The 27,244-nt window shown below is 41.8% G+C and overlaps 1 protein-coding gene across 1 annotated transcript in view; it reads right to left on the bottom strand.

Annotated features, from left to right (window-relative positions):
- Nucleotides 1–1,288: 1,288 nt before the first annotated feature.
- Nucleotides 1,289–27,244, bottom strand: part of LOC128696033 (perlucin-like) — a 30,780-nt gene continuing 4,824 nt past the window's right edge. Inside the window, exons 2-5 of the mRNA XM_070095038.1 lie at nucleotides 16,382–17,604; nucleotides 4,405–4,611; nucleotides 4,048–4,122; nucleotides 1,289–2,494 (exon numbers count right to left, since the gene is read on the bottom strand). Coding sequence (XP_069951139.1) covers nucleotides 2,322–2,494; nucleotides 4,048–4,122; nucleotides 4,405–4,611; nucleotides 16,382–16,664 — 738 coding nt within the window. The 5' untranslated portion in view covers nucleotides 16,665–17,604 and the 3' untranslated portion in view covers nucleotides 1,289–2,321. The remainder of the gene's footprint in view (nucleotides 2,495–4,047; nucleotides 4,123–4,404; nucleotides 4,612–16,381; nucleotides 17,605–27,244) is intronic.

Genomic DNA, 27,244 nt, shown 5'->3' with positions numbered 1-27,244 from the left:
AAAGGCTCCCCATTTACATTTACCCCTGGCACCCCAAATTTACCTACTACTCCCTCCATAACATTTTTACCCACTTTAGCATTGAAATCCCCAACCACCATTACTCTCACACTTGATTCAAAACTCCCCACGCATTCACTCAACATTTCCCAAAATCTCTCTCTCTCCTCTACACTTCTCTCTTCTCCAGGTGCATACACGCTTATTATAACCCACTTTTCACATCCAATCTTTATTTTACTCCACATAATCCTTGAATTTATACATTTGTAGTCCCTCTTTTCCTGCCATAGCTTATCCTTCAACATTATTGCTACTCCTTCTTTAGCTCTAACTCTATTTGAAACCCCTGACCTAATCCCATTTATTCCTCTCCACTGAAACTCTCCCACCCCCTTCAGCTTTGTTTCACTTAAAGCCAGGACATCCAGCTTCTTCTCATTCATAACATCCACAATCATCTCTTTCTTATCATCTGCACAACATCCACGCACATTCAGACTTCCCACTTTGACAATTTTCTTCTTCTTATTCTTTTTAGTAATCTTTACAGGAAAAGGGGTTACTAGCCCATTGTTCCCGGCATTTTAGTTGACTTTTACAACACGCATGGCTTACGGAGGAAAGATTCTTATTCCACTTCCCCATGGATATAAAAGGAAAATTAATAAGACCAAGAACTATTAAGATAAAATCAAAGAAAACTCAGATGAGTGTGTATAAATAAATGTGTACATGTATGTATAGTGTGACCTAAGTGTAAGTAGAAGTAGCAAGACATGCCTGTAATCTTGCATATTTATGAGACAGACAAAAGACACCAGCAATCCTACCATCATGTAAAACAATCACAGGCTTTCGTTTTACACTCACTTGGCAGGACGGTAGTACCTCCCTGGGTGGTTGCTGTCTACCAACCTACTACCTACACCATTACGGGCTTCGTATTTAACAAACTTAAATTGATGACACTTCACGAACTTGGTGTTACTTAGGAAGACATTACGTCTGCTCGGCCAGCTTTCTGTTGATCTAATACACATGATTCATATTCATGGGAAAGCGCTAAAACAGCAGGAATGAGGGGTCATACAGCGCTTTTGAGAAAAGAGGAGCCATTAGGTGTGATCCAAGGAAGGGGAGGAAAGCTCCAAATCCCTGAATCAAGATCCCCGTCACTGGCATCATGCTCCCATTCCCCCCGAAGCCCTTCCTTGAAGGAAATAGATTGCAAAATATACCTTATTCTCATAATACATTAAGGTCATTTTTATTCTAAAGTAAAACACTAGGAAAAACAGTTTATTCTGAAGAATATAATTAGTACAGCAAATATAATTTGACATATAATCTGAACAAATTATCTGAGAGCGTAAAGATATAATCTGAGAGCTTTATCAGGGACTATAATATGAGAATATAATCTATGAGTATAATTCGAAAATACTAGTCTGGAGAATATAATTTGATAGCATTATCTAAGAGTATAATCTGAAAGTATAATCTACAATAATAAGGATCTAATTTAAAAATATTTAATAAAAATAAACATCTTTGATTAAATGTTAAAATTTACACTAAATATTTTAACAATATTAACAGACAATTCATAAACAAATAATTACAATAAATTATACAAGAGTTATTTTATAGCATAATAATTGCACAATGTGATTATTTGCATTATTATTATTATTATTATTATTATTATTATTATTATTATTATTATTATTACTTGACACCTGTTTGCTTCGCCAGGTTAATTAGGGGTAATTTTTACCAATTAGGTTGAATCTGGCTTTTCCAGAAATACGTTACAATATTACTGGCTTAATTTTGTGTCTACCTTTAACTAATTAATGTCTGACCACTGTATTTCTGGTTTGGCTAAGACAAATATTATTATTATTATTATTACAGCAGTGATTGTGTCATTACCCAGTGGCTCTGGATATGAATAACATTAGTATATAATTTTTACTGACGAATATATTGCTTCCATCTGACTTTTTGATTTAGGTTTGATTGCCAAGTGAAATATCCAGTATCTGGTCTTGACGGTGTTCACACCGTGGTTACTAAGACTGTCAGCAGTAGTTACCTCCAGGGCTTGACGGTGTTCACACCGTGGTTACTAAGACTGTCAGCAGTAGTTACCTCCAGGGCTTGACGGTGTTCACACCGTGGTTACTAAGACTGTCAGCAGTAGTTACCTCCAGGGCTTGACGGTGTTCACACCGTGGTTACTAAGACTGTCAGCAGTAGTTACCTCCAGGGCTTGACGGTGTTCACACCGTGGTTACTAAGACTGTCAGCAGTAGTTACCTCCAGGGCTTGACGCTGTTTACACTGTATTCACAGAGAAAGTGCATGTCGAAATCACAGTGGAAGTCTGCCCACTGATATCCCAGCAGTCCCCCCACTAGGTACATGCAGTGTTGGTCACCTCCACTAGGTTGTGACGGTCCCCAGTTACTGAAGTCTACCAGCTGACCTGACCACACAGCGAGGGGTAAGGTCATTAGAATTTCGATTTAGATTTTGCCACCGAAGTAGCTAATTTACTGAACACCTTATATCCATCCTGTGAATGGTAGTGCAGGAGCATGTGAATACATAAGAAGCCTACTTAATAAGTCCCCAAAACAATTAACTGGAATACATCCGGATACATATCTATAATCCCTGTTTTATCTATAAGTTTTATCTATTAGAAAGTATAGAGCAAAGTTCTATAATCCCTGTTTTATCTATAAGTTTTATCTATTAGAAAGTATAGAGCAAAGTTCTATAATCCCTGTTTTATCTATAAGTTTTATCTATTAGAAAGTATAGAGCAAAGTTCTATAATCCCTGTTTTATCTATAAGTTTTATCTATTAGAAAGTATAGAGCAAAGTTCTATAATCCCTGTTTTATCTATAAGTTTTATCTATTAGAAAGTATAGAGCAAAGTTCTATAATCCCTGTTTTATCTATAAGTTTTATCTATTAGAAAGTATAGAGCAAAGTATCAGGAGCTTTTTCATTAACGAACGAGGACGAGAAAGAGAAGAAAGAAAGAATATGAAAGAAAAGAGAAAGCATTCCAAGAATCCTTACACAAACATTAAAAAGCGTAATCTAACAATCGAAGAGAAAACAAACAATACAACTATCAATTCTAATGTCAATGAGCTTTACGAAAATAATGCCAAAAATAAAAACAATGATATTAATAATATAAAAGTATAAGGATATATATCTAATGTTATGCGACTTAGAAATAATTAGAACACATCAAAAGTGCAAGAAATCCAAGAACGTACCCAGATTTTTTTTCTTACATAAAGTGTACGAGGCTCACACAGGAGAATCAGATCCCATTACCATTCCCGAGGATCCCATGAATATTAATAAGAACTAGGATTATTAAAGAGGATAGAAGACGCTAAGCTAAAATAAATTTTTAGTGGAACAGATAGTAAATAATCGTGAAACTGCCCTGACATGAGTTATAGATGTTAGATTATTAAAGTGTTTATAGAAGTTATAACTCTTAGATAATTATTTTGCTTAGTTTGATTAGTTTAAAACCAATTGACTACACGAAGGTTATCAAGGCTTAATTTACCTTTTCACAACCAATCACAAAAACTATTGTCTAAAATAGGATTATAGTAAACTATCAGTTTATATATCCAGGGATATATATAGAGCATCTATATTACTATCCTTGTTATATATACACCGCCACATATAACAATGTTAATGTTGCAGTTTAAAAACTGTAGTGTAAAGCACCCTTCTGGCAAGACAGTGATGGAGTGAATGATGGTGAAAGTTTTTCTTTTTCGGGCCACCCTGCCTTGGTATACATACATTAAGAGCTACACCTCTTGGTGTAGGGATAGGTGATGGAAAATATTCAGGGTTAAAGAGTGCGATAAATTGCAGAGAGAGAGAGAGAGAGAGAGAGAGAGAGAGAGAGAGAGAGAGAGAGAGAGAGAGAGAGAGAGAGAGAGAGAGAGTGGGAAAGAGACAAACATGCCCACTTTTGGATACTCACCTGTAGGGAACCACGCCCACTTGCCACTGTGACCGTTGTCGGAGCCGCCCACCCACACGCCCGTGTTGTGGTTACCTGCCACACAATTTTGTGGGTATCATGATAAACAAATTATTTGTAATAATAATGCTAATAAAAGTAAGTATTAACAGCTTTAATATTAACAACTACACTATTAACAAAAATAAAAATCATACAACTCCAACATTAGCAATAATAATATTTACATAGTAATAATAATAATAAAGATAATAAGACAATAAAGTTATAATTAAAATAATCTCATTCTCTCTCTATCTGGTATCTCTTTCCATTGATATTCCCTTCCTTTATCTCTCCCTCCCTCCCATCTCTCACCATTAACAGCAAGCCACTTCCTGATGGAGAGATTCTCTTGTGAGGTCTCGATGGTGGCCAGAGAGACACCGTTGCCGAAGGAGTGGCAGAACTCGGCAGCACGGAACCAGTTCAAGGGAAAGTAGCCGTAGAAGTAACACTTGTTCCCTATCTCATGGAAGGCCATGGGACACTTGCTGCGCAGCTGGTTCTGTAAGGGACTCGTATCTGAAGACAGTGGAGAAGAGAGATGAAAATAACTACAAATATATAATTATGATTTATGATGATGTTGTCTAAATGTTATAGGCACATTATGATAATTATACTCCAATGAATTCCTCAGAATTCAAAACAAGAAAATATTTTTTTTATAATTTTAACTTCTAATGTATAATATTTGTACTAACTTCGTCAAAAGAATAATTCACAAGGCGACAAAGGCAGATATACAGGAGAGGAAGCATCACAGAGATGCTTCACTGGAGCAGCTGCTTGGAGATCAACACCCTGAAGGTCATAAGTTCAAGAAATACACAAAAATGAAAATAAGTGACAGAATAAACCAACGATAATAAATGTAGTTATATTGAACTCACATAGCACGAACTTCCAGTTCAATGCTACCTATCATGGGAATTTTCGCCTACGGAGGAAAGAGTAATCAGGGGAAATCTGGAAAGAAAAACAAATGGAGGACCGCAATGGAAAACTATATTAACCATTATAATAAAGAAGTATCAAGGACGAACAAAAGGGCCAGAAATACTGGACCTGATTTTCACTACGAATAAATTAGTAGAGAAATTAACTTTAGATTGTCCCTATGACTCAGAGGCCACACATGGCTATGGCTCCAGTACCTGGAGAGGCGGGACTGGAAAACAGAGTGGAAGGAGGCATATCTAGGAGACCAACATACACGAGATAAGACAAGGCAGGGAAAGATACTTCATAACTGGAAGGGAAAACAACTCTTAAGAGATGATGGAGATGCTAGTCAGGAGACACTGGTTAGGAGGACACAGATTGATTCACACTAGAGTAAGGAGGACCAAAATCCAACTAGGTGAGAGACAATATAAAAATTTTCTTCACAAGAAGAGTGGTTGAGCATTGAGATGATTTAAAAGAGAAGATAGTAAATAATACTTCTAGCGGAGATTAAAAAGGTGAACATTTCGAGCATAGCTGTGCTCCAGTAGCTATAGATAGGTAGTTACAAATAGGTAAACACACACACACACACACACACACATACACACACACACACACACTCACTCCAAAACAAGAATTAAGATGTTATTTTCAAACCAACATCACCTACCTGTTATATCATTTTAGCCATCTGTGTAGCAGTAACCCATTAACCTGTGAGCAAGTGAACAAAAATGTACTCACAACGACCACATGATGTCCTATTATTATAAGCTCAAAGATGGACTCTAAAACCCAATTAGCCCAGATTTCCAACTGACCAGTCGGTGAGGATGGGGGAAAGTTTATTTCTCAATTTCCTGTTTGATAATCTAGGTCAGGGCTTAATGCGTTTATCAACTTACCTCAAACGATTGACTTCGTATCAATCTTAGTAAACTGAGACCGAAGAAAAATTGATTAACACAAGCATTTTAAAACTAAAAGTTTGCAGATCTTAGAATTTAGTGGCAACGTCTATAGCCGAAGATAGTTACAGACTATGTCGTTCAGGGGTAGAGGAACCCTGAACCGGATGTGTCGGTGATGATAATTGTGTGATTTGTTTATCTCTCTCTCTCTCTCTCTCTCTCTCTCTCTCTCTCTCTCTCTCTCTCTCTCTTTGCCCATATGAATCAACGACAAACTTTTCAATGTCAAAAAATTCTTGCGTTACACTTTTCATACTTTTCTTTAAACAATTTGGATCATCAGATTGGCTAAGATAGTAAAGACTGTACATTTAGGAAGTGAGAAAGAAAGTATATAAGGTAACTTTCATTATGAAATTTGTTTACTATCGCTTTATGTGTTATTATTTTTTCATTCTGCCAATTTTATTGATGCGTGAAAACTGAAACACTGATTTTCTTGGAGGAAGCTTCGGAATGGAAATTAAATGAGTGACTTTGGAAAACTTCAAGCGTCCTCAACTCAAAATGTTCCCACAGTTAGCAAAAAAAGTTCTGAAGATTCTCGTGCCATTTACCATTATGTGAAGATTCTCGTGCCATTTAACATTATGTGTAAGACGGCTTTTTCAACACATCACATAAAAACAAAAGTTAGAACCTGTCTCAATAAAAGACGGCTGGCTTTTGGCTATTTCTAAAAAAAAGGGAACTAGTTTAAGTACCATCACTAATACCAACAACAAAAGAACTACTAAATAAAACAAATATATTAGTGTCACTTTATAAATTAATGTAAATAGGTTCTTATAACTGAGGTATTGATCCACCTCAACATTATATATGCTTTTGCTGTAAACAAAGAAATTTGTTAAGGAAATAAGTTTATATTATGTTTGAAAAGGTGTCCGGAAAATAATAAGAAACTAAGGGGAGTCGGCCACTTACAGAAGCTTAAGACACGTTGATCTAATGATACTCAAATATCTGGTGACACAAGGACACCTAACAATACTCTGGTACCTAGTGATACTCTGGTACCTAGTGATACTCTGGTACCTAGCGATACTCTGGTACCTAGTGATACTCTGGTGCCTAACAATATTCTGGTACCTAGTGATACTCTGATACCTAGTGATACTCTGGTGCCTAGTGATACTCTGTTGCCTAACAATACTCTGGTACCTAGTGATACTCTGGTACCTAACAATACTCTGGTACCTAGTGATACTCTGATATCTAACTCTGGTACCTAGTGATACTCTGGTACCTAGTGATACTCTGGTGCCTAACAATACTCTGGTAGCTAGTGATACTCTGGTACCTAGTGATACTCTGGTGCCTAACAATACTCTGGTAGCTAGTGATACTCTGGTACCTAGTGATACTCTGGTACCTAACAATACTCTGGTACCTAGCGATACTCTGGACCTAGTGATACTCTGGTACCTAATGATACTCTGGTACCTGGCGATACTCTGGTACTTAGCAATACTCTGGTACCTAGTGATACTCTGGTATCTAACAATACTCTGGTACCTAGTGATACTATGGTACCTAACAATACTCTGGTACCTAGTGATACTCTGGTACCTAACAATACTCGGGTACCTAGCGATACTCTGGTACCTAGTAATACTCTGGTACCTAGTGATACTCTGATACCTAGTGATACTCTGGTACTTAGCGATACTCTGGTACATAGTGATGCTCTGGTACCTAGCGATACTCTGGTACCTAGTGATACTCTGGTACCTAGTGATACTCTGGTAGCTAGCGATACTCTAGTACCTAGCGATACTCTGGTACCTAGTGATGCTCTCGTACCTAACAATACTCTGGTACCTGGCAATACTCTGGTACCTAGCGATACTCTGGTACCTAGTGATAATCTGGTACCTAACGATACTCTGGTACCTAGTGATATTCTGGTACCTAGCGATACTCAGGTAACTAGGGATACTCTGGTGCCTAGTGATACTCTGGTACCTAGTGATATTCTGGTACCTAACAATACTCTGGTACCTAGTGATACTATGATACCTAACAATACTCTGGTACCTAGTAATACTCTGGTAGCTAGTGATACTCTGGTACCTAGCAATACTCTGGTACCTAGTGATACTCTGGTACTTAGTGAAACTCTGGTACCTAGTAATACTCTGGTACCTAACAATACTCTGGTACCTAACAATACTCTGGTACCTAGTGATACTCTGGTACCTAGTGATACTCTGGTACCTAACAATACTCTGGTACCTAGCGATACTCTGGTACCTAGTGATACTCTGGTACCTAGTGATACTCTGGTACCTGGCGATACTCTGGTACCTGGCGATACTCTGGTACCTAGTGATACTCTGGTATCTAACAATACTCTGGTACCTAGTGATACTTTGGTACCTAACAATACTCTGGTACCTAGTGATACTCTGGTACCTAACAATACTCTGGTACCTAGCGATACTCTGGTACCTAGTGATACTCTGGTACCTAACAATATTCTGGTACCTAGTGATACTCTGGTTCCTAGCGATATTCTGGTACATAGTGATGCTCTGGTACCTAGCGATACTCTGGTACCTAGTGATACTCTGGTACCTAGTGATACTCTGGTAGCTAGCGATACTCTAGTACCTAGCGATACTCTGGTACCTAGTGATGCTCTCGTACCTAACAATACTCTGGTACCTGGCGATACTCCGGTACCTAGTGATATTCTGGTACCTAGTGATAATCTGGTACCTAACGATACTCTGGTACCTAGTGATATTCTGGTACCTAGCGATACTCAGGTAACTAGGGATACTCTGGTACCTAGCGATACTCTGGTACCTAGTGATACTCTGGTACCTAGCGATACTCTGGTACCTAGCGATACTCTGGTACCTAGTGATACTCTGGTACCTAGTGATACTCTGATACCTAGCGATACTCTGGTACCTAGCGATACTCTGGTACCTAGTGATACTCTGGTACCTAGCGATACTATGGTACCTAGTGATACTCTGATACCTAGTGAAACTCTGAAACCTAGTGATACTCTGGTACCTAACAATACTCTGGTACCTAGTGATACTCTGGTACCTAACAATACTCTGGTACCCAGTGATACTCTGGTACCTAACAATACTCTGGTACCTAGTGATACTCTGGTACCTAACAATACTCTGGTATCTAGTGATACTCTGGTACCTAACAATACTCTGGTACCTAGTGATACTCTGGTACCTGGCGATACTCTGGTACTTAGCAATACTCTGGTACCTAGTGATACTCTGGTACCTAGCGATACTCTGGTACCTAGTGATACTCTGGTACCTAACAATACTCTGGTACCTAGTGATACTCTGGTACCTAACAATACTCTGGTACCTAGCGATACTCTGGTACCTAGTGATACTTTGGTACCTAACAATACTCTGGTACCTAGTGATACTCTGGTACCTAGCGATACTCTGGTACCTAGTGATACTCTGGTACCTAATAATACTCTGGTAGCTAGTGATACTCTGGTACCTAGCGATACTCTGGTACCTAGTGATACTCTGGTACCTAACAATACTCTGGTACCTAGTGATACTCTGGTACCTAGCGAAACTCTGGTACCTAGCGATACTCTGGTACCTAGCGATACTCTGGTACCTAGTGATAATCTGGTACCTAACGATACTCTGGTACCTAGTGATATTCTGGTATATAGCGATACTCAGGTAACTAGGGATACTCTGGTACCTAGTGATACTCTGGTACCTAGCGATACTCTGGTACCTAGTGATACTCTAGTACCTAGTGATACTCTGATACCTAGCGATAATCTGGTACCTAGCGATACTCTGGTATCTAGTGATACTCTGGTACCTAGCGATACTATGGTACCTAGTGATACTCTGATACCTTGTGAAACTCTGGTACCTAGTGATACTCTGGTACCTAACAATACTCTGGTACCTAACAATACTCTGGTACCTAGTGATACTCTGGTACCTAACAATACTCTGGTACCTAGTGATACTCTGGTACCTAACAATACTCTAGTACCTAGTGATAGTCTGGTACCTAACAATACTATGGTACCTAGTGATACTCTGGTATCTAACAATACTCTGGTACCTAGTGATACTCTGGTACCTAACAATACTCTGGTACCTAGTGATACTCTGGCACCTAACAATACTCTGGTACCTGGCAATACTCTGGTACTTGGCAATACTCTGGTACCTAGTGATACTCTGGTACCTAGCGATACTCTGGTACCTAGTGATACTCTGGTACCTAACAATACTCTGGTACCTAGTGATACTCTGGTACCTAACAATACTCTAGTACCTAGTGATAGTCTGGTACCTAACAATACTCTGGTACCTAGTGATACTCTGGTACCTAACAATACTCTGGTACCTAGTGATACTCTGGTACCTAACAATACTCTGGTACCTAGCGATACTCTGGTACCTAGTGATACTCTGGTACCTAGTGATACTCCGATACCTAACAATACTCTGGTACCTAGTGATACTCTGGTACCTAACAATACTCTGGTACCTAGTGATACTCTGATACCTAACAATACTCTGGTACCTAGCGATACTCTGGTACCTAGTGATACTCTGGTGCCTAGTGATACTCTGGTACCTAACAATACTCTGGTACCTAGTGATGCTCTAGTACCTAACAATACTCTGGTAACTAGTAATACTCTGGTGCCTAACAATACTCTGGTACCTAGCGATACTCTGGTACCTAGTGATACTCTGGTACCTAGTGATACTCTGATACCTAAAAATACTCTGGTACCTAGTGATACTCTGGTACCTAACAATACTCTGGTACCTAGTGATACTCTGATACCTAACAATACTCTGGTACCTAGTGATACTCTGGTACCTAGTGATACTCTGGTACCTAGTGATACTCTGGTGCCTAGTGATACTCTGGTACCTAGTGATACTCTGGTACCTAGTGATACTCTGGTACCTAACAATACTCTGGTACCTAGTGATACTCTGGTACCTAGTGATACTCTGGTACCTAACAATACTCTGGTACCTAGCGATACTCTGGACCTAGTGATACTCTGGTACCTAATGATACTCTGGTACCTGGCGATACTCTGGTACTTAGCAATACTCTGGTACCTAGTGATACTCTGGTATCTAACAATACTCTGGTACCTAGTGATACTATGGTACCTAACAATACTCTGCTACCTAGTGATACTCTGGTACCTAACAATACTCTGGTACCTAGCGATACTCTGGTACCTAGTAATACTCTGGTACCTAACAATACTCTGGTACCTAGTGATACTCTGGTACCTAGCGATACTCTGGTACATAGTGATGCTCTGGTACCTAGCGATACTCTGGTACCTAGTGATACTCTGGTACCTAGTGAAACTCTGGTAGCTAGCGATACTCTAGTACCTAGCGATACTCTGGTACCTAGTGATGCTCTCGTACCTAACAATACTCTGGTACCTGGCAATACTCTGGTACCTAGCGATACTCTGGTACCTAGTGATAATCTGGTACCTAACGATACTCTGGTACCTAGTGATATTCTGGTACCTAGCGATACTCAGGTAACTAGGGATACTCTGGTGCCTAGTGATACTCTGGTACCTAGTGATATTCTGGTACCTAACAATACTCTGGTACCTAGTGATACTATGATACCTAACAATACTCTGGTACCTAGTAATACTCTGGTAGCTAGTGATACTCTGGTACCTAGCAATACTCTGGTACCTAGTGATACTCTGGTACCTAGTGAAACTCTGGTACCTAGTAATACTCTGGTACCTAACAATACTCTGGTACCTAACAATACTCTGGTACCTAGTGATACTCTGGTACCTAGTGATACTCTGGTACCTAACAATACTCTGGTACCTAGCGATACTCTGGTACCTAGTGATACTCTGGTACCTAGTGATACTCTGGTACCTGGCGATACTCTGGTACCTGGCGATACTCTGGTACCTAGTGATACTCTGGTATCTAACAATACTCTGGTACCTAGTGATACTTTGGTACCTAACAATACTCTGGTACCTAGTGATACTCTGGTACCTAACAATACTCTGGTACCTAGCGATACTCTGGTACCTAGTGATACTCTGGTACCTAACAATATTCTGGTACCTAGTGATACTCTGGTTCCTAGCGATATTCTGGTACATAGTGATGCTCTGGTACCTAGCGATACTCTGGTACCTAGTGATACTCTGGTACCTAGTGATACTCTGGTAGCTAGCGATACTCTAGTACCTAGCGATACTCTGGTACCTAGTGATGCTCTCGTACCTAACAATACTCTGGTACCTGGCGATACTCCGGTACCTAGTGATATTCTGGTACCTAGTGATAATCTGGTACCTAACGATACTCTGGTACCTAGTGATATTCTGGTACCTAGCGATACTCAGGTAACTAGGGATACTCTGGTACCTAGCGATACTCTGGTGCCTAGTGATACTCTGGTACCTAGCGATACTCTGGTACCTAGCGATACTCTGGTACCTAGTGATACTCTGGTACCTAGTGATACTCTGATACCTAGCGATACTCTGATACCTAGCGATACTCTGGTACCTAGTGATACTCTGGTACCTAGTGATACTATGGTACCTAGTGATACTCTGATACCTAGTGAAACTCTGGAACCTAGTGATACTCTGGTACCTAACAATACTCTGGTACCTAGTGATACTCTGGTACCTAACAATACTCTGGTACCCAGTGATACTCTGGTATCTAACAATACTCTGGTACCTAGTGATACTCTGGTACCTAACAATACTCTGGTATCTAGTGATACTCTGGTACCTAACAATACTCTGGTACCTAGTGATACTCTGGTACCTGGCGATACTCTGGTACTTAGCAATACTCTGGTACCTAGTGATACTCTGGTACCTAGTGATACTCTGGTACCTAGTGATACTCTGGTACCTAACAATACTCTGGTACCTAGTGATACTCTGGTACCTAACAATACTCTGGTACCTAACAATACTCTGGTACCTAGTGATACTCTGATATCTAACAATACTCTGGTACCTAGTGATACTCTGGTACCTAGCAATACTCTGGTACCTAGTGATACTCTGGTACCTAATAATACTCTGGTAGCTAGTGATACTCTGGTACCTAGCGATACTCTGGTACCTAGTGATACTCTGGTACCTAACAATACTCTGGTACCTAGTGATACTCTGGTACCTAGCGAAACTCTGGTACCTAGCGATACTCTGGTACCTAGCGATACTCTGGTACCTAGTGATAATCTGGTACCTAACGATACTCTGGTACCTAGTGATATTCTGGTATCTAGCGATACTCAGGTAACTAGGGATACTCTGGTACCTAGTGATACTCTGGTACCTAGCGATACTCTGGTACCTAGTGATACTCTAGTACCTAGTGATACTCTGATACCTAGCGATAATCTGGTACCTAGCGATACTCTGGTATCTAGTGATACTCTGGTACCTAGCGATACTATGGTACCTAGTGATACTCTAATACCTAGTGAAACTCTGGTACCTAGTGATACTCTGGTACCTAACAATACTCTGGTACCTAACAATACTCTGGTACCTAGTGATACTCTGGTACCTAACAATACTCTGGTACCTAGTGATACTCTGGTACCTAACAATACTCTAGTACCTAGTGATAGTCTGGTACCTAACAATACTCTGGTACCTAGTGATACTCTGGTATCTAACAATACTCTGGTACCTAGTGATACTCTGGTACCTAACAATACTCTGGTACCTAGTGATACTCTGGTACCTAACAATACTCTGGTACCTAGCGATACTCTGGTACCTAGTGATACTTTGGTACCTAACAATACTCTGGTACCTAGTGATACTCTGGTACCTAGCGATACTCTGGTACCTAGTGATACTCTGGTACCTAATAATACTCTGGTAGCTAGTGATACTCTGGTACCTAGCGATACTCTGGTACCTAGTGATACTCTGGTACCTAACAATACTCTGGTACCTAGTGATACTCTGGTACCTAGCGAAACTCTGGTACCTAGCGATACTCTGGTACCTAGCGATACTCTGGTACCTAGTGATAATCTGGTACCTAACGATACTCTGGTACCTAGTGATATTCTGGTACCTAGCGATACTCAGGTAACTAGGGATACTCTGGTACCTAGTGATACTCTGGTACCTAGCGATACTCTGGTACCTAGTGATACTCTAGTACCTAGTGATACTCTGATACCATGCGATAATCTGGTACCTAGCGATACTCTGGTATCTAGTGATACTCTGGTACCTAGCGATACTATGGTACCTAGTGATACTCTGATACCTAGTGAAACTCTGGTACCTAGTGATACTCTGGTACCTAACAATACTCTGGTACCTAACAATACTCTGGTACCTAGTGATACTCTGGTACCTAACAATACTCTGGTACCTAGTGATACTCTGGTACCTAACAATACTCTAGTACCTAGTGATAGTCTGGTACCTAACAATACTCTGGTACCTAGTGATACTCTGGTATCTAACAATACTCTGGTACCTAGTGATACTCTGGTACCTAACAATACTCTGGTACCTAGTGATACTCTGGCACCTAACAATACTCTGGTACCTGGCAATACTGTGGTACTTAGCAATACTCTGGTACCTAGTGATACTCTGGTACCTAGCGATACTCTGATACCTAGTGATACTCTGGTACCTAGTGATACTCTGGTACCTAGTGATACTCTGGTACCTAACAATACTCTGGTACTAGTGATACTGGTACCTAGTGATAGTCTGGTACCTAACAATACTCTGGTACTAGTGATACTCTGGTACCTAGTACTCTGGTACCTAACAATACTCTGGTACCTAGTGATACTCTGGTACCTACTCTGGTACCTAGTGATACTCTAGCGATACCTAGGGATACTCTGGTGCCTAGTGATACTCTGGTACCTAGTGATATTCTGGTACCTAACAATACTCTGGTACCTAGTGATACTATGATACCTAACAATACTCTGGTACCTAGTAATACTCTGGTAGATACTCTGTCGAATACAGAAAGTAGGCAGGAACAGTAGAGATGTGAAGACGATGTAATCAGTCCATCACCCTTGAAGTCGTAGAATTTGAGGTACTGAGGGACTGACAACCTCAAATTCTACGACTTCAAGGGTGATGGACTGATTACATCGTCTTCACATCTCTACTGTTCCTGCATACTTTCTGTATTCGACTGAAGAAGCCTACTGTGTAGGCGAAACGTTTCGGAATAAAGTTGTCTAACTGTTGCATATGTGTCTTACCCTACAACTACATAATGACTGTTATATGTAATAGCTGCAGCAATCTGAGAAGAAGAGAAGGAAGGAAATTAAATCAAAGGAAAAAAGAGGAAGCAAATGAAGAATTAAAAGAAAAAAGTACAATTGGATTACGTTGCCTGGATATAAACTAAATCATAGGTACAAAACAAATAAAAAAAATAACTCCCAATAATTTGGTACGAACAAAAATCTTTTTGACCTCAGCTTCTAAAAGCATTTCTGAAACACAAAGATATCTCTTGCAGTCGTCGCTCTTCTGCGGCCATATCTTTCATCTCCCCTTTCTCTCCTCCCCTCTATTCTCCCCTCTTTCATCTCCCCTCTTTCATCTCCCCCTCTCTCTCTCTTCCCTCTAGACCGCAGTGGTCAAAGCTGCATTTCGAAGCCTCAATAGAAGTGATATTCAGCTTTACTTTGTGAATTCATGTACCCATTCCTCAATAGTCTCTCTTTCTCTCCCTCCTATCTCTCTGTCTCTCAGTCTGTCTCTCAAAGTCCCCATAAATTACACAGGTGACTGCTCATATACATCATTTAACTTTCTCTCGCTACTTTCCCTCTATACTTTCTCCCCGGAGTTCACACACACTCAAGACTAGAGGAATTTACCCTGGTGCCTGGTTTCATGGCCTCTACACCGGTGAAATCTCTGTCGTGGTTGGTTGCCTTCACAAGTGAGCAGACTGGTGAATCTCACCTGGTGACTTCCTGCTGTCAACTACTGTAGCTTGACATGTAACTGCCCCTAATAACTGACGATGATCTTGTAACTGGCATGAACTACTGTATCTGGTTTATAGTAGCCGTGAACTACTGTTCTACTTTTCCTTGAACTACTGATCTGAACTGAGATCGAAAGAAAATTAATACTGAATTGAAAATTCATTAGAGGTGTTTTGTATGTAATATTACTGTAGGTCAGACTGGAGAGAGAGAGAGAGAGAGAGAGAGAGAGAGAGAGAGAGAGAGAGAGAGAGAGAGAGAGAGAGAGATTAATAAGGTGTTATTCTCCTACACAAACAAGGAACATGAAACATTAAATCGTTGTTACTTACTTGACGAGACATTCTTCTTGGCCAGAACTACCGACGCCAGACTCAACACCACCATGGCCACCCATAACACCTTCCACGCCCACGCTCCACGCCATCTCTCTGTCAGCCTCTCAGCACGCACAGACGTCATCTCAAGGCGTTCTTCGCCCCCACACCTCTTTAAGAACAACCTTCTACGTCCACACTCCTCCACAGGCCTCACCTCACCCCCACAAACACGCCCACACCCACACACCCACCCCCATGGGTCCGCTGGGTCACTATATATCAAAGTGTTCTTCATATCGTCTTATCACTCCATCGTTAAATCCGAATCACATCTCACTTTAAAATTTCCGTTTACATTTTTTCCCACAATTGAATCATAGTTTCTTTCTCAGGAGTCACTACATTAAACACTCATCTTCAGCTGATATTAATGAAGTTGAAAAATCATTATTACTATTATTAAAAAATTATATTTTTCTGGTAAATCCAGCGAAGGCAAACGTTTAAAGACGATATGTTTGTATCCTTGGAAGAACATCTACAGTTAGTAATCCTCGGGCTTCAGTCTTTTGTTGGTAACTCTGCATTTACGTATGTGGTTGGTAGCCCTGGGGTTTACGTTTGGTAGCCCTGGGTATACGGCTCTTAGCCTTGGGTCTGCAGGTGGTAGCCTTGGATCTGCAGTTGGTAGCCCTGGGATCTACAGTTGGTAGCCCTGGGATCTACAGTTGGTAGCCCTGGGATCTACAGTTGGTAGCCCTGGGATCTACAGTTGGTAGCCCTGGGATCTACAGTTGGTAGCCCTGGGATCTACAGTTGGTAGCCCTGGGATCTACAGTTGGTAGCCCTGGGGTCTGCAGTTGGTAGCCCTGGGATCTACAGTTGGTAGCCCTGGGGTCTACAGTTGGTAGCCCTGGGAATATGTACCTGGTAGTCCTGATTCCTGCATAGGAATTCGGTTGTTCACTGTGCTGCACGCCCTGCACATCTAAATGTTACTCTGCAAATCAAGGAACGAATCAAGGAATAAATCAACATATGCAGTCCTAGCTAGAACTGTGTTATTCTGTTGCACTGTTGGAGTCACTGTCCTCGCCTCTCATCTTGGCAAGCATGATTTTTACCTTAATTTACGGTGCTTGATATCTCATAAGGGCTGGTAGGCCTGTTTGCTCACCCACTGTTGGCGGTACTGTACGCGTCGAGAAGGTTGGTAGGCCTGGGACTTTTTTCCTCTGTAGAAAATAAAACAAAAAACATAGACCAACATTTATTTTTTTGGTAGAAGCGATGGAATAATTTATTAGTGGAAGTGTTGAAATGTTTCGGAAGAAGATTTGAAAGTTAAGAATCACAAGACAGAAGAGCCGTGGAAAAGAAGACGAGGGGAAAATAACAGAATACGAACAAGGACAAAATAAGAAAAGGAAATTGAAACGGAAAATAAAACGGAGGCATAGACAAGAAAGAGTATATATAAAAGAACAAGAAATGTGAAGAAATAAGAAATAAGGTAACTTAACATGATATTCATTAGAATTACTCGGGTTCAAGTCCCGTTCAGTTTCACGTGGCTAATGATTGGCGTTCACTAAGTGAATGTCTATCACTGAATATTGTGATACACACACACACACACACACACACGTACGTGGCGAGGTGTCAGAGTGGGCACCTGTGAGCAGCGGGGTCCCACAGGGGTCAGTCCTAGGACCAGTGCTGTTTCTGGTATTTGTGAACGACATGACTGAAGGAATAGAATCCGAAGTGTCCCTGTTTGCAGATGACGTGAAATTGATGATAAGAATTCATTCGATCGAAGACCAGGCAGAGCTACAAAGGGATCTGGACAGGCTGCAGACCTGGTCCAGCAATTGGCTCCTGGAGTTCAACCCCACCAAGTGCAAAGTCATGAAGATTGGGGAAGGGCAAAGAAGACCGCAGACGGAGTACAGTCTAGGGGGCCAGAGACTACAAACCTCACTCAAGGAAAAAGATCTTGGGGTGAGTATAACACCAGGCACATCTCCTGAAGCGCACATCAACCAAATAACTGCTGCAGCATATGGGCGCCTAGCAAACCTCAGAACAGCATTCCGACATCTTAATAAGGAATCGTTCAGGACCCTGTACACCGTGTACGTTAGGCCCATATTGGAGTATACGGCACCAGTTTGGAACCCACATCTAGCCAAGCACGTAAAGAAACTAGAGAAAGTGCAAAGGTTTGCAACAAGACTAGTCCCAGAGCTAAGAGGCATGTCCTACGAGGAGAGGTTAAGGGAAATCAACCTGACGACACTGGAGGACAGGAGAGATAGGGGGGACATGATAACGACATACAAAATACTGAGAGGAATTGACAAGGTGGACAAAGACAGGATGTTCCAGAGATTGGACACAGTAACAAGGGGACACAGTTGGAAGTTGAAGACACAGATGAATCACAGGGATGTTAGGAAGTATTTCTTCAGCCACAGAGTAGTCAGTAAGTGGAATAGTTTGGGAAGCGATGTAGTGGAGGCAGGATCCATACATAGCTTTAAGCAGAGGTATGATAAAGCTCACGGTTCAGGGAGAGTGACCTAGTAGCGATCAGTGAAGAGGCGGGGCCAGGATCTCGGACTCGACCCCCGCAACCTCAACTAGGTGAGTACAACTAGGTGAGTACATACATACATATATATATATATATATATATATATATATATATATATATATATATATATATATATATATATATACATATATATATATATATATATATATATATATATATATATATATATATATATATATATATATATATATATATATATATATATATATATATATAATGGAAGATTGTGGGAAACCGGTTCAACGGAAATGAACTTTTAAACCTGGGAAGTAGAGTGTCTGAACAGGAAGACGGTCTTAGCTAGATCAACTGGACCGCAACCTGTACGCTTCTGGATGTGTACTCGGAGGCTGGACGATGGCAAATGTTTACCTCTTCGGGTCAGGTTGTCTTGGTGCGAGCAGACGTTTCAAAAAAGTTAATAAACAATGGGAAAATTAAACCTGTCGTTCCTGCACAGTAGAAAACGGGGTGTAAATATTGGATGGTGGGAGTGAGTTTTAAGAACTGTTACGTGCTAGTTATTATTGGAGATACGACCCAGTTACCTTGCAGCTATCTTGTAGTGATAATTGTGATGTCGTCCCAGTTTGACAGGAAGTTACGTTTTTTTGATGCATAGGGAGAAAGCAGGATGAGGGGTGATTTTTTAGTGAGAGGTGAAATTCACTCAGTAAGCATTTAGGTTTTAATTAGGGTGTTAACGAGTGTGTGTGTGTGTGTTACCAGTTATCAGAGGCACTTGTCATGAGATATTTGGCCTGTGGTGTGTTTTATGTGTGCGCGTGTGTGTGTGTGTGGATGCTGCTCTAGCGAGCGTTGATTGTATGCTCTTGACAAGTAAGAAAACAGACGGTCACACGTGCACGACGGAGGTCATGTAGAGTGTGTTGAGCCTTCAGTTGTGTAAAGCCGTAAGCCGCCGTATAACAGATCATTGGGACACCTGACACATGTGCACATACAGAAACTGGCAAATACACACGGACACAACTGCACTGATTTATCCTATGTGGATATATGACGCTTATGTATCCTACATTAATCTATTATACACTAATATGACTCATTTGTGATCTATACTTGCACAGTCCGCATCGTGGGAGAGAGAGAGAGAGAGAGAGAGAGAGAGAGAGAGAGAGAGAGAGAGAGAGAGAGAGAGAGAGAGAGAGAGAGAGAGAGAGAGAGAGAGAGAGACTGCTGGAAAAATTGATGCGTCATTCAGACTTTCTCTCGATGGTTTGTTTACTCTTGTAATTAATAGTGTCAGTGTAAATATAATATAAAATACTTTCATTAAGTCTTCATCATAAGAATTTTGATCTTAACTTTCCATGGTAATTTTCTCGCCACATGACTGAAATTCACAGACTAGAATATAATTAGCCGACACCATACACGGACGGCAACACTAGCAGCAGGAAGAGTGCAGCAAAGGTACAGCAACAGCAAAGGATTTTCACAAAATCATGAAACAGTAGTAACACTGTTACTTCCACTTAAGATGTTGCAGGAGTGAGAAATGAAAAGACAGGCGTGTGCAACGAAGGGGCAGGTGTAGTATATGATGCGTCTATCGAAAATCATCCAGGAATTTAGTAGTTACGGGAGTTTCAAAGGCGTCCTCCCAGAGCTGAAGTTACTATTACATGAGACTTACCACCATCACTCAGGAGAAATGGTATATATATATATATATATATATATATATATATATATATATATATATATATATATATATATATATATATATATATATATATATATATATATATATATATAATGCAGAGAATTCGTAGTTTGGAAGTTAGGAGGAGGTGCGGGATTACCAAAACTGTTGTCCAGAGGGCTGAGGAAGGGTTGTTGAGGTGGTTCGTACATGTAGAGAGAATGGAGCGAAACAGAATAACTTCAAGAGTGTATCAGTCTGTAGTGGAAGGAAGGCGGGGTAGGGGTCGGCCTAGGAAGGGTTGGAGGGAGGGGGTAAAGGAGGTTTTTTGTGCGAGGGGCTTGGACTTCCAGCAGGCATGCGTGAGCGTGTTTGATAGGAGTGAATGGAGACAAATGGTTTTTAATACTTGACGTGCTGTTGGAGTGTGAGCAAAGTAACATTTATGAAGGGATTCAGGGAAACCGGCAGGCCGGACTTGAGTCCTGGAGATGGGAAGTACAGTGCCTGCACTCTGAAGGAGGGGTGTTAATGTTGCAGTTTAAAAACTGTAGTGTAAAGCACCCTTCTGGCAAGACAGTGATGGAGTGAATGATGGTGAAAGTTTTTCTTTTTCGGGCCACCCTGCCTTGGTGGGAATCGGCCAGTGTGATAATAAATAAATAAATAAATATATATATATATATATATATATATATATATATATATATATATATATATATATATATATATATATATATATATATATATACATACATACATATACATATATATATATATATATATATATATATATATATATATATATATATATATATATATATATATATAAATATATATATAATATATATATATATATATATATATATATATATATATATATATATATATATATATATATATATATATATATATATATATATATATAAACGCGCTACATTTAAAGAGTAGACATTCATTGTTACTATAGCCAGGCATCAACCAGCCTAGATATCATGTAAGAAACACTGCTTCTCTTCTATTAAGCAGCATCTACTAAATTTAGGCTGGGTAATTGTCTAGTACACGAAGCCCTGGACGTGGGATGAATGAGAGTTAATTACTAGCATGTACCACACTATGACATTTTGTAGAGCGTGGTTGATCGTGGGTTTGCGGGATAAATCACACGAAAGGGTATATGGTTCAGTAACACGACGTAAATCGCCTAGCGTGGAAAGATGTTGAAGAGGCTAAATAGCGAAATGAATACATATTCGCGTGCTGATTTGTTCACTAACTTTTGAAGTCTCTGTATAAAATCTTAGAGTTGCAATGACATCAGCTACAGTGTGTGAGGCTGGTTCACAAGCTGGATGAGGTGGTGTGTGTGGCTGGTTCACAAGCTGGATGAGGTGGTGTGTGTGGCTGGTTCACAAGCTGGATGAGGTGGTGTGTGTGGCTGGTCCACAAGCTGGATGAGGTGGTGTGTGAGGTTGGTCCTCAAGCTGGATGAGGTGGTGTGTGAGGCTGGTCCACAAGCTGGATGAGGTGGTGTGTTAGGCTGGTCCACAAGCTGGATGAGGTGGTGTGTGAAGCTGGTCCACAAGCTGGAAGAGGTGGTGTGTGAGGCTGGTCCACAAGCTGGATGAGGTGGTGGGGCTGGTCTACAAACTGGATAAGATGGTGTGTGAGGCTGGTCCACAAGCTGGATGAGGTGGTGTGTTAGGCTGGTCCACAAGCTGGATGAGGTGGTGTGTGAAGCTGGTCCACAAGCTGGAAGAGGTGGTGTGTGAGGCTGGTCCACAAGCTGGATGAGGTGGTGGGGCTGGTCTACAAACTGGATAAGATGGTGTGTGAGGCTGGTCCACAAGCTGGATAAGGTGGTGTGTGAGGCTGGTGCACAAGATGGATGAAGTGGTGTTTGAGGCTGGCCTACAGACTGGATGAGGTGGTGTGTGAGGATGGTCCACAAGCTGGATGAGGTGGTGTGTGAGGCTGGTCCACAAGCTGGATGAGGTGGTGTGTGAGGCTGGTCCACAAGCTGGATGAGGTGGTGTGTGAGGCTGGTCCACAAGATGGATGAGGTGGTGTGTGAGGCTGGTCCACAAGCTGGATGAGGTGGTGTGTGAGGCTGGTCCACAAGCTGGATGAGGTGGTGCGTGAGACGTCCACAAACTGGATGAGATGATGCGTGAGACTAATCCACAAGCTGGATGAGGTGGTGCGTGAGACTAATCCACAAACTGGATGAGGTGGTGCGTGAGACTAATCCACAAACTGGATGAGGTGGTGCGTGAGACTAATCCACAAACTGGATGAGGTGGTGCGTGAGACTAATCCACAAACTGGATGAGGTGGTGTGTGAGGCTGGTCCACAAGCTGGATGAGGTGGTGTGTGAGGCTGGTCCACAAGCTGGATGAGGTGGTGTGTGAGGCTGGTCCACAAGCTGGATGAGGTGGTGTGTGAGGCTGGTCCACAAGCTGGATGAGGTGGTGTGTGAGGCTGGTCCACAAGCTGGATGAGGTGGTGTGTGAGGCTGGTCCACAAGCTGGATGAGGTGGTGTGTGAGGCTGGTCCACAAGCTGGATGAGGTGGTGTGTGAGGCTGGTCCACAAGCTGGATGAGGTGGTGTGTGAGGCTGGTCCACAAGCTGGATGAGGTGGTGTGTGAGGCTGGTCCACAAGCTGGATGAGGTGGTGTGTGAGGCTGGTCCACAAGCTGGATGAGGTGGTGTGTGAGGCTGGTCCACAAGCTGGATGAGGTGGTGTGTGAGGTTGGTCCACAAGCTGGATGAGGTGGTGTGTGAGGCTGGTCCACAAGCTGGATGAGGTGGTGTGTGAGGCTGGTCCACAAGCTGGATGAGGTGGTGTGTGAGGCTGGTCCACAAGCTGGATGAGGTGGTGTGTGAGGCTGGTCCACAAGCTGGATGAGGTGGTGTGTGAGGCTGGTCCACAAGCTGGATGAGGTGGTGTGTGAGGCTGGTCCACAAGCTGGATGAGGTGGTGTGTGAGGCTGGTCCACAAGCTGGATGAGCCGACTATGTACTGTACATTGCTCGTCTCTTTACCTTCGTTGTTTCTGTCACGTTGCCAATGATTCAGTGCGAACATTTCCAAATACAAGCAATGCAAACAACGAACATCGGGTCCTCCATATCTTAACGTCCCCACAACAACGTTACTTTGATTGAATAATTATGCTCCCACCTTCCCTACTTGTCTGGGAGGAAATTTGGTGGGAGTAAAGGTGTTAGTGGGTCTCTTTGTGGTTACCTGGCCGCCACTAACACCTGCTCCCAGTATTGTCAAGCTAGTCTTTCCGGCGTTTTTAAAGTTTTTTTTTTTATGATACATTTCGCTTATCAAAAGTTTGTATTGGACCAGTGTTTTACTTACTAGGAGCTTCATTAATCCAATGTTTCCCTGACACTTGGCTAATTCCCGGCAATCTGACCTCCGACGAAGGTTCCTATAGAAAGGTCTCAATCTTTAATTTTTTTCCTAAATACATCTAATATTTAAACTTTCCTGGAATGATAAAGACAACTGATCGAGTCCTACAAGCAATATATGTACATGGCTTGTCTAGCATAGTTAAGATCGCCTGCGATTGTTATATATATATATACATATATATATATATATATATATATATATATATATATATATATATATATATATATATATATATATATATATATATATATATATATATATATATATATATATGTGTGTGTGTGTGTGTGTGTGTGTGTGTGTGTGTGTGTGTGTGTGTGTGTGTGTGTGTGTGTGTGTGTGTGTGTGTGTGTGTGTGTGTGTGTCTGTGTGTGTGTCTGTGTGTGTGTGTGTGTGTGTGTGTGTGTGTGTGTGTGTGTGTGTGTCTGTGTGTGTGTGTGTCTGTGTGTGTGTGTGTCTGTGTGTGTGTGTGTGTCTGTGTGTGTGTGTCTGTGTGTGTGTGTTGCTGGACCAGGTGTCCAGTCTGTCCAGGTCTCTTTGAAGTCCTGCCTGGTCCTCATCAGATTTAATTCTCCTCATTAACTTCTTACATCATCTGCAAACAGGGACACTTCTGAGTCTAACCCTTCCGTCATGTCGTTCACATATACCAAAAATAGCACTGGTCCTAGGACCGACCCTGTGGGACTTCGCTGCGTCACAGGTGCCCATCTGATACATCATTACGTACCATGACTCGTTGTTGCCTCCCTGTCAGGTATTCTCTGATCCATTGCAGTGCCCTTCCTGTTATATGCACCTGATGCTCTAGCTTCTGCACTAATCTCTTGTGAGGAACTGTGTCAAAAGGCCTTCTTGCAGTCCAAGAAGATGCAATCAACCCACCCCTCTCTCTCGTGTCTTACTTCTGTTATTTTATCATAAAACTCCAGAAGGTTTGTGACACAGGATTTGCCTTCCGTGAATCCGTGCTGGTTGGCATTTATACTCCTGTTCCTGCTTCCAGGTGCTCCACCACTCTCCTCCTGATAATCTTCTCCATAATTTTGCATACTATACACGTCAATGACACAGGTCTATAGTTTAGTGCCTCTTTTCTGTCTCCTTTTTTGAAAATGGGAACTACATTTGCTGTCTTCCATACCCTCAGGTAGTTGCCCAGTTTCCAGGGATGTGTTGAAGATTGTGGTAAGTGGTACGCACAACATATCTGCTCCCTCTCTAAGGGACCCATGGAGAGATGTTGTCCGGTCCCATTGCCTTTGAGGTATCGATGTCCCTTTAGCAGTTTCTTCACCTCCTCCTCATCTGTATGTATGTCGTCCAACACTTGTTGGTGTATTCTTGTTGGTGTCCCCATCTGGTCTGTCCCCCAGAGTCCTTCCTGTCTCTACTGTAAATACTTCCTTAAATCTCGTGTTGAGCTCCTCACATACCTCTTGATCGTTTTTTGTGAGTTCCCCACCTTCTTTCCTCAGCCTTATCACCTGGTCCTTGACTGTTGTCTTCTTCCAATGTGGCTATACAGCAGTTTCAGGGTCAGATTTGACTTTCGATGCTATGTCGTTTTCATACTGTCTCTGGGCCTCCCTCCTTATCTGCGCATACTCGTTTCTGGCTCTTCTACTAATCTCCTTGTTTTCCTGGGTCCTATGCCTCCTGTACCTTTTCCATTCCTCTGTTGCACACTTAGCTTTTGCCTCCCACACTTCTGGGTAAACCAAGGACTCGTCTTGGTCTTCCTATTATTTCTGTTTCCCTTGGGAACAAAACTTTCTCCTCTGCCTCCTTGCACTTTGTTGCCACATATTCCATCATCTCGTTTACTGATTTTCCTACCATTTCTCTGTCCCACTGAACCTCCTGCAGGAACTTTCTCATACCTGTGTAGTCCCCCTTTTATAGTTTGGCCTGTCCCCTTCAGTTCCTGTTACCTTCTCCACTTGTAACTCTACTATATAGTCAAAACTCAGAACCACATGATCGCTAGCTCCAAGGGGCCTCTCGTAGGTGATGTCCTCGATGTCTGAACTGCTCAGGGTGAACACAAGATCCAGTCTTGCTGGCTCATCCTCCCCTCTCTCTCTGGTTGGGTCCTGACATGTTGATGCATGAGGTTTTCAAGTACCACATCCATCATCTTGGCTCTCCATGTTTCGGGACCCCCATGTGGCTCCAGGTTTTCCCAGTCGATCTCCCTGTGGTTGAAATCTGCCCATTACCAGTAACTTTGCTCTGCTCGAGTGAGCTCTTCTTGCCACCTCAGCCAGTGTGTCCACCATCACCCTGTTGTTTTCTTACTCCTCTCTTGGCCTCCTGCAGTTCTGTGGTGGGTTATACATCACTCCAATGACTACTTTATGTTCTCCGGACTGAATTGTACCTTACAATGTAGTCTCTTTCTCCAATCATGTCCATGCCTTCCATTTCCTCAAATCCCCATTGGTGTTTTATGAGCAGTGCAACCCCTCCTCCCCTCTACTCCTTCTATCTTTCCTCAGGATCTGATATCCTGTTGGGAAGATTGTGTTCTGTTATTATCTCAGCGAGTTTTGTTTCTGTGACTGCTATGATGTCTGGGGATTTTTCACTGATTCTTTCATTCCACTCCTCATGTTTATTCATTATTCCATCCGCATTTGTGTACCAAACCTTTAGTTTCTTTTCTATCATTGTGGTCATGCAAGTATATTGGGGTTGGGGAGGGAGAGCCTTGGTGGGGGGCCTATATGGGGCTGTGGTGTAGGTGGGGTATGTGTTGATGGGGGTGGGGTCAGAATGCCCATAAGGGACAGCTGTTGGGGTGAGGTTTGTGGATATGGGGGTTGGTGGCAGAGGAACAGTGAGTGGGTTGGAGTATAGGTTGCTCAGTTGCTGTTGGGAATGTCGTCGGGAGGGGTCTTTTGGTGGGAGATTCTGTGGGGTGTGTTTGCCCTTCCTCCTGTGTCTGGGTCCTGCTCATTTTCATTGCTTCTCGTTCCTCCTTGCGTCTCTGTACCCTCTCTTTCAGTGTAGTCCTTTCCTTTCTTCTTGTGTTCTGTCGCGGTCGAGGTATACTTCTCTGGTACCCCTCTTTGTCTCTCAGTCTTGCTTTCTTTCTTGCAGAATCCTGATTCGAACTGATTCTTCCTTGAAAGTTACTCTGACA

The sequence above is a fragment of the Cherax quadricarinatus genome, chromosome 48 (assembly GCF_038502225.1).
Source record: "Cherax quadricarinatus isolate ZL_2023a chromosome 48, ASM3850222v1, whole genome shotgun sequence".
NCBI classification, from domain to species: Eukaryota; Metazoa; Arthropoda; class Malacostraca; order Decapoda; family Parastacidae; genus Cherax; species Cherax quadricarinatus.
Note: the sequence above shows the minus strand (reverse complement) of the source record. Positions and strands in the feature narration are given on the sequence as shown.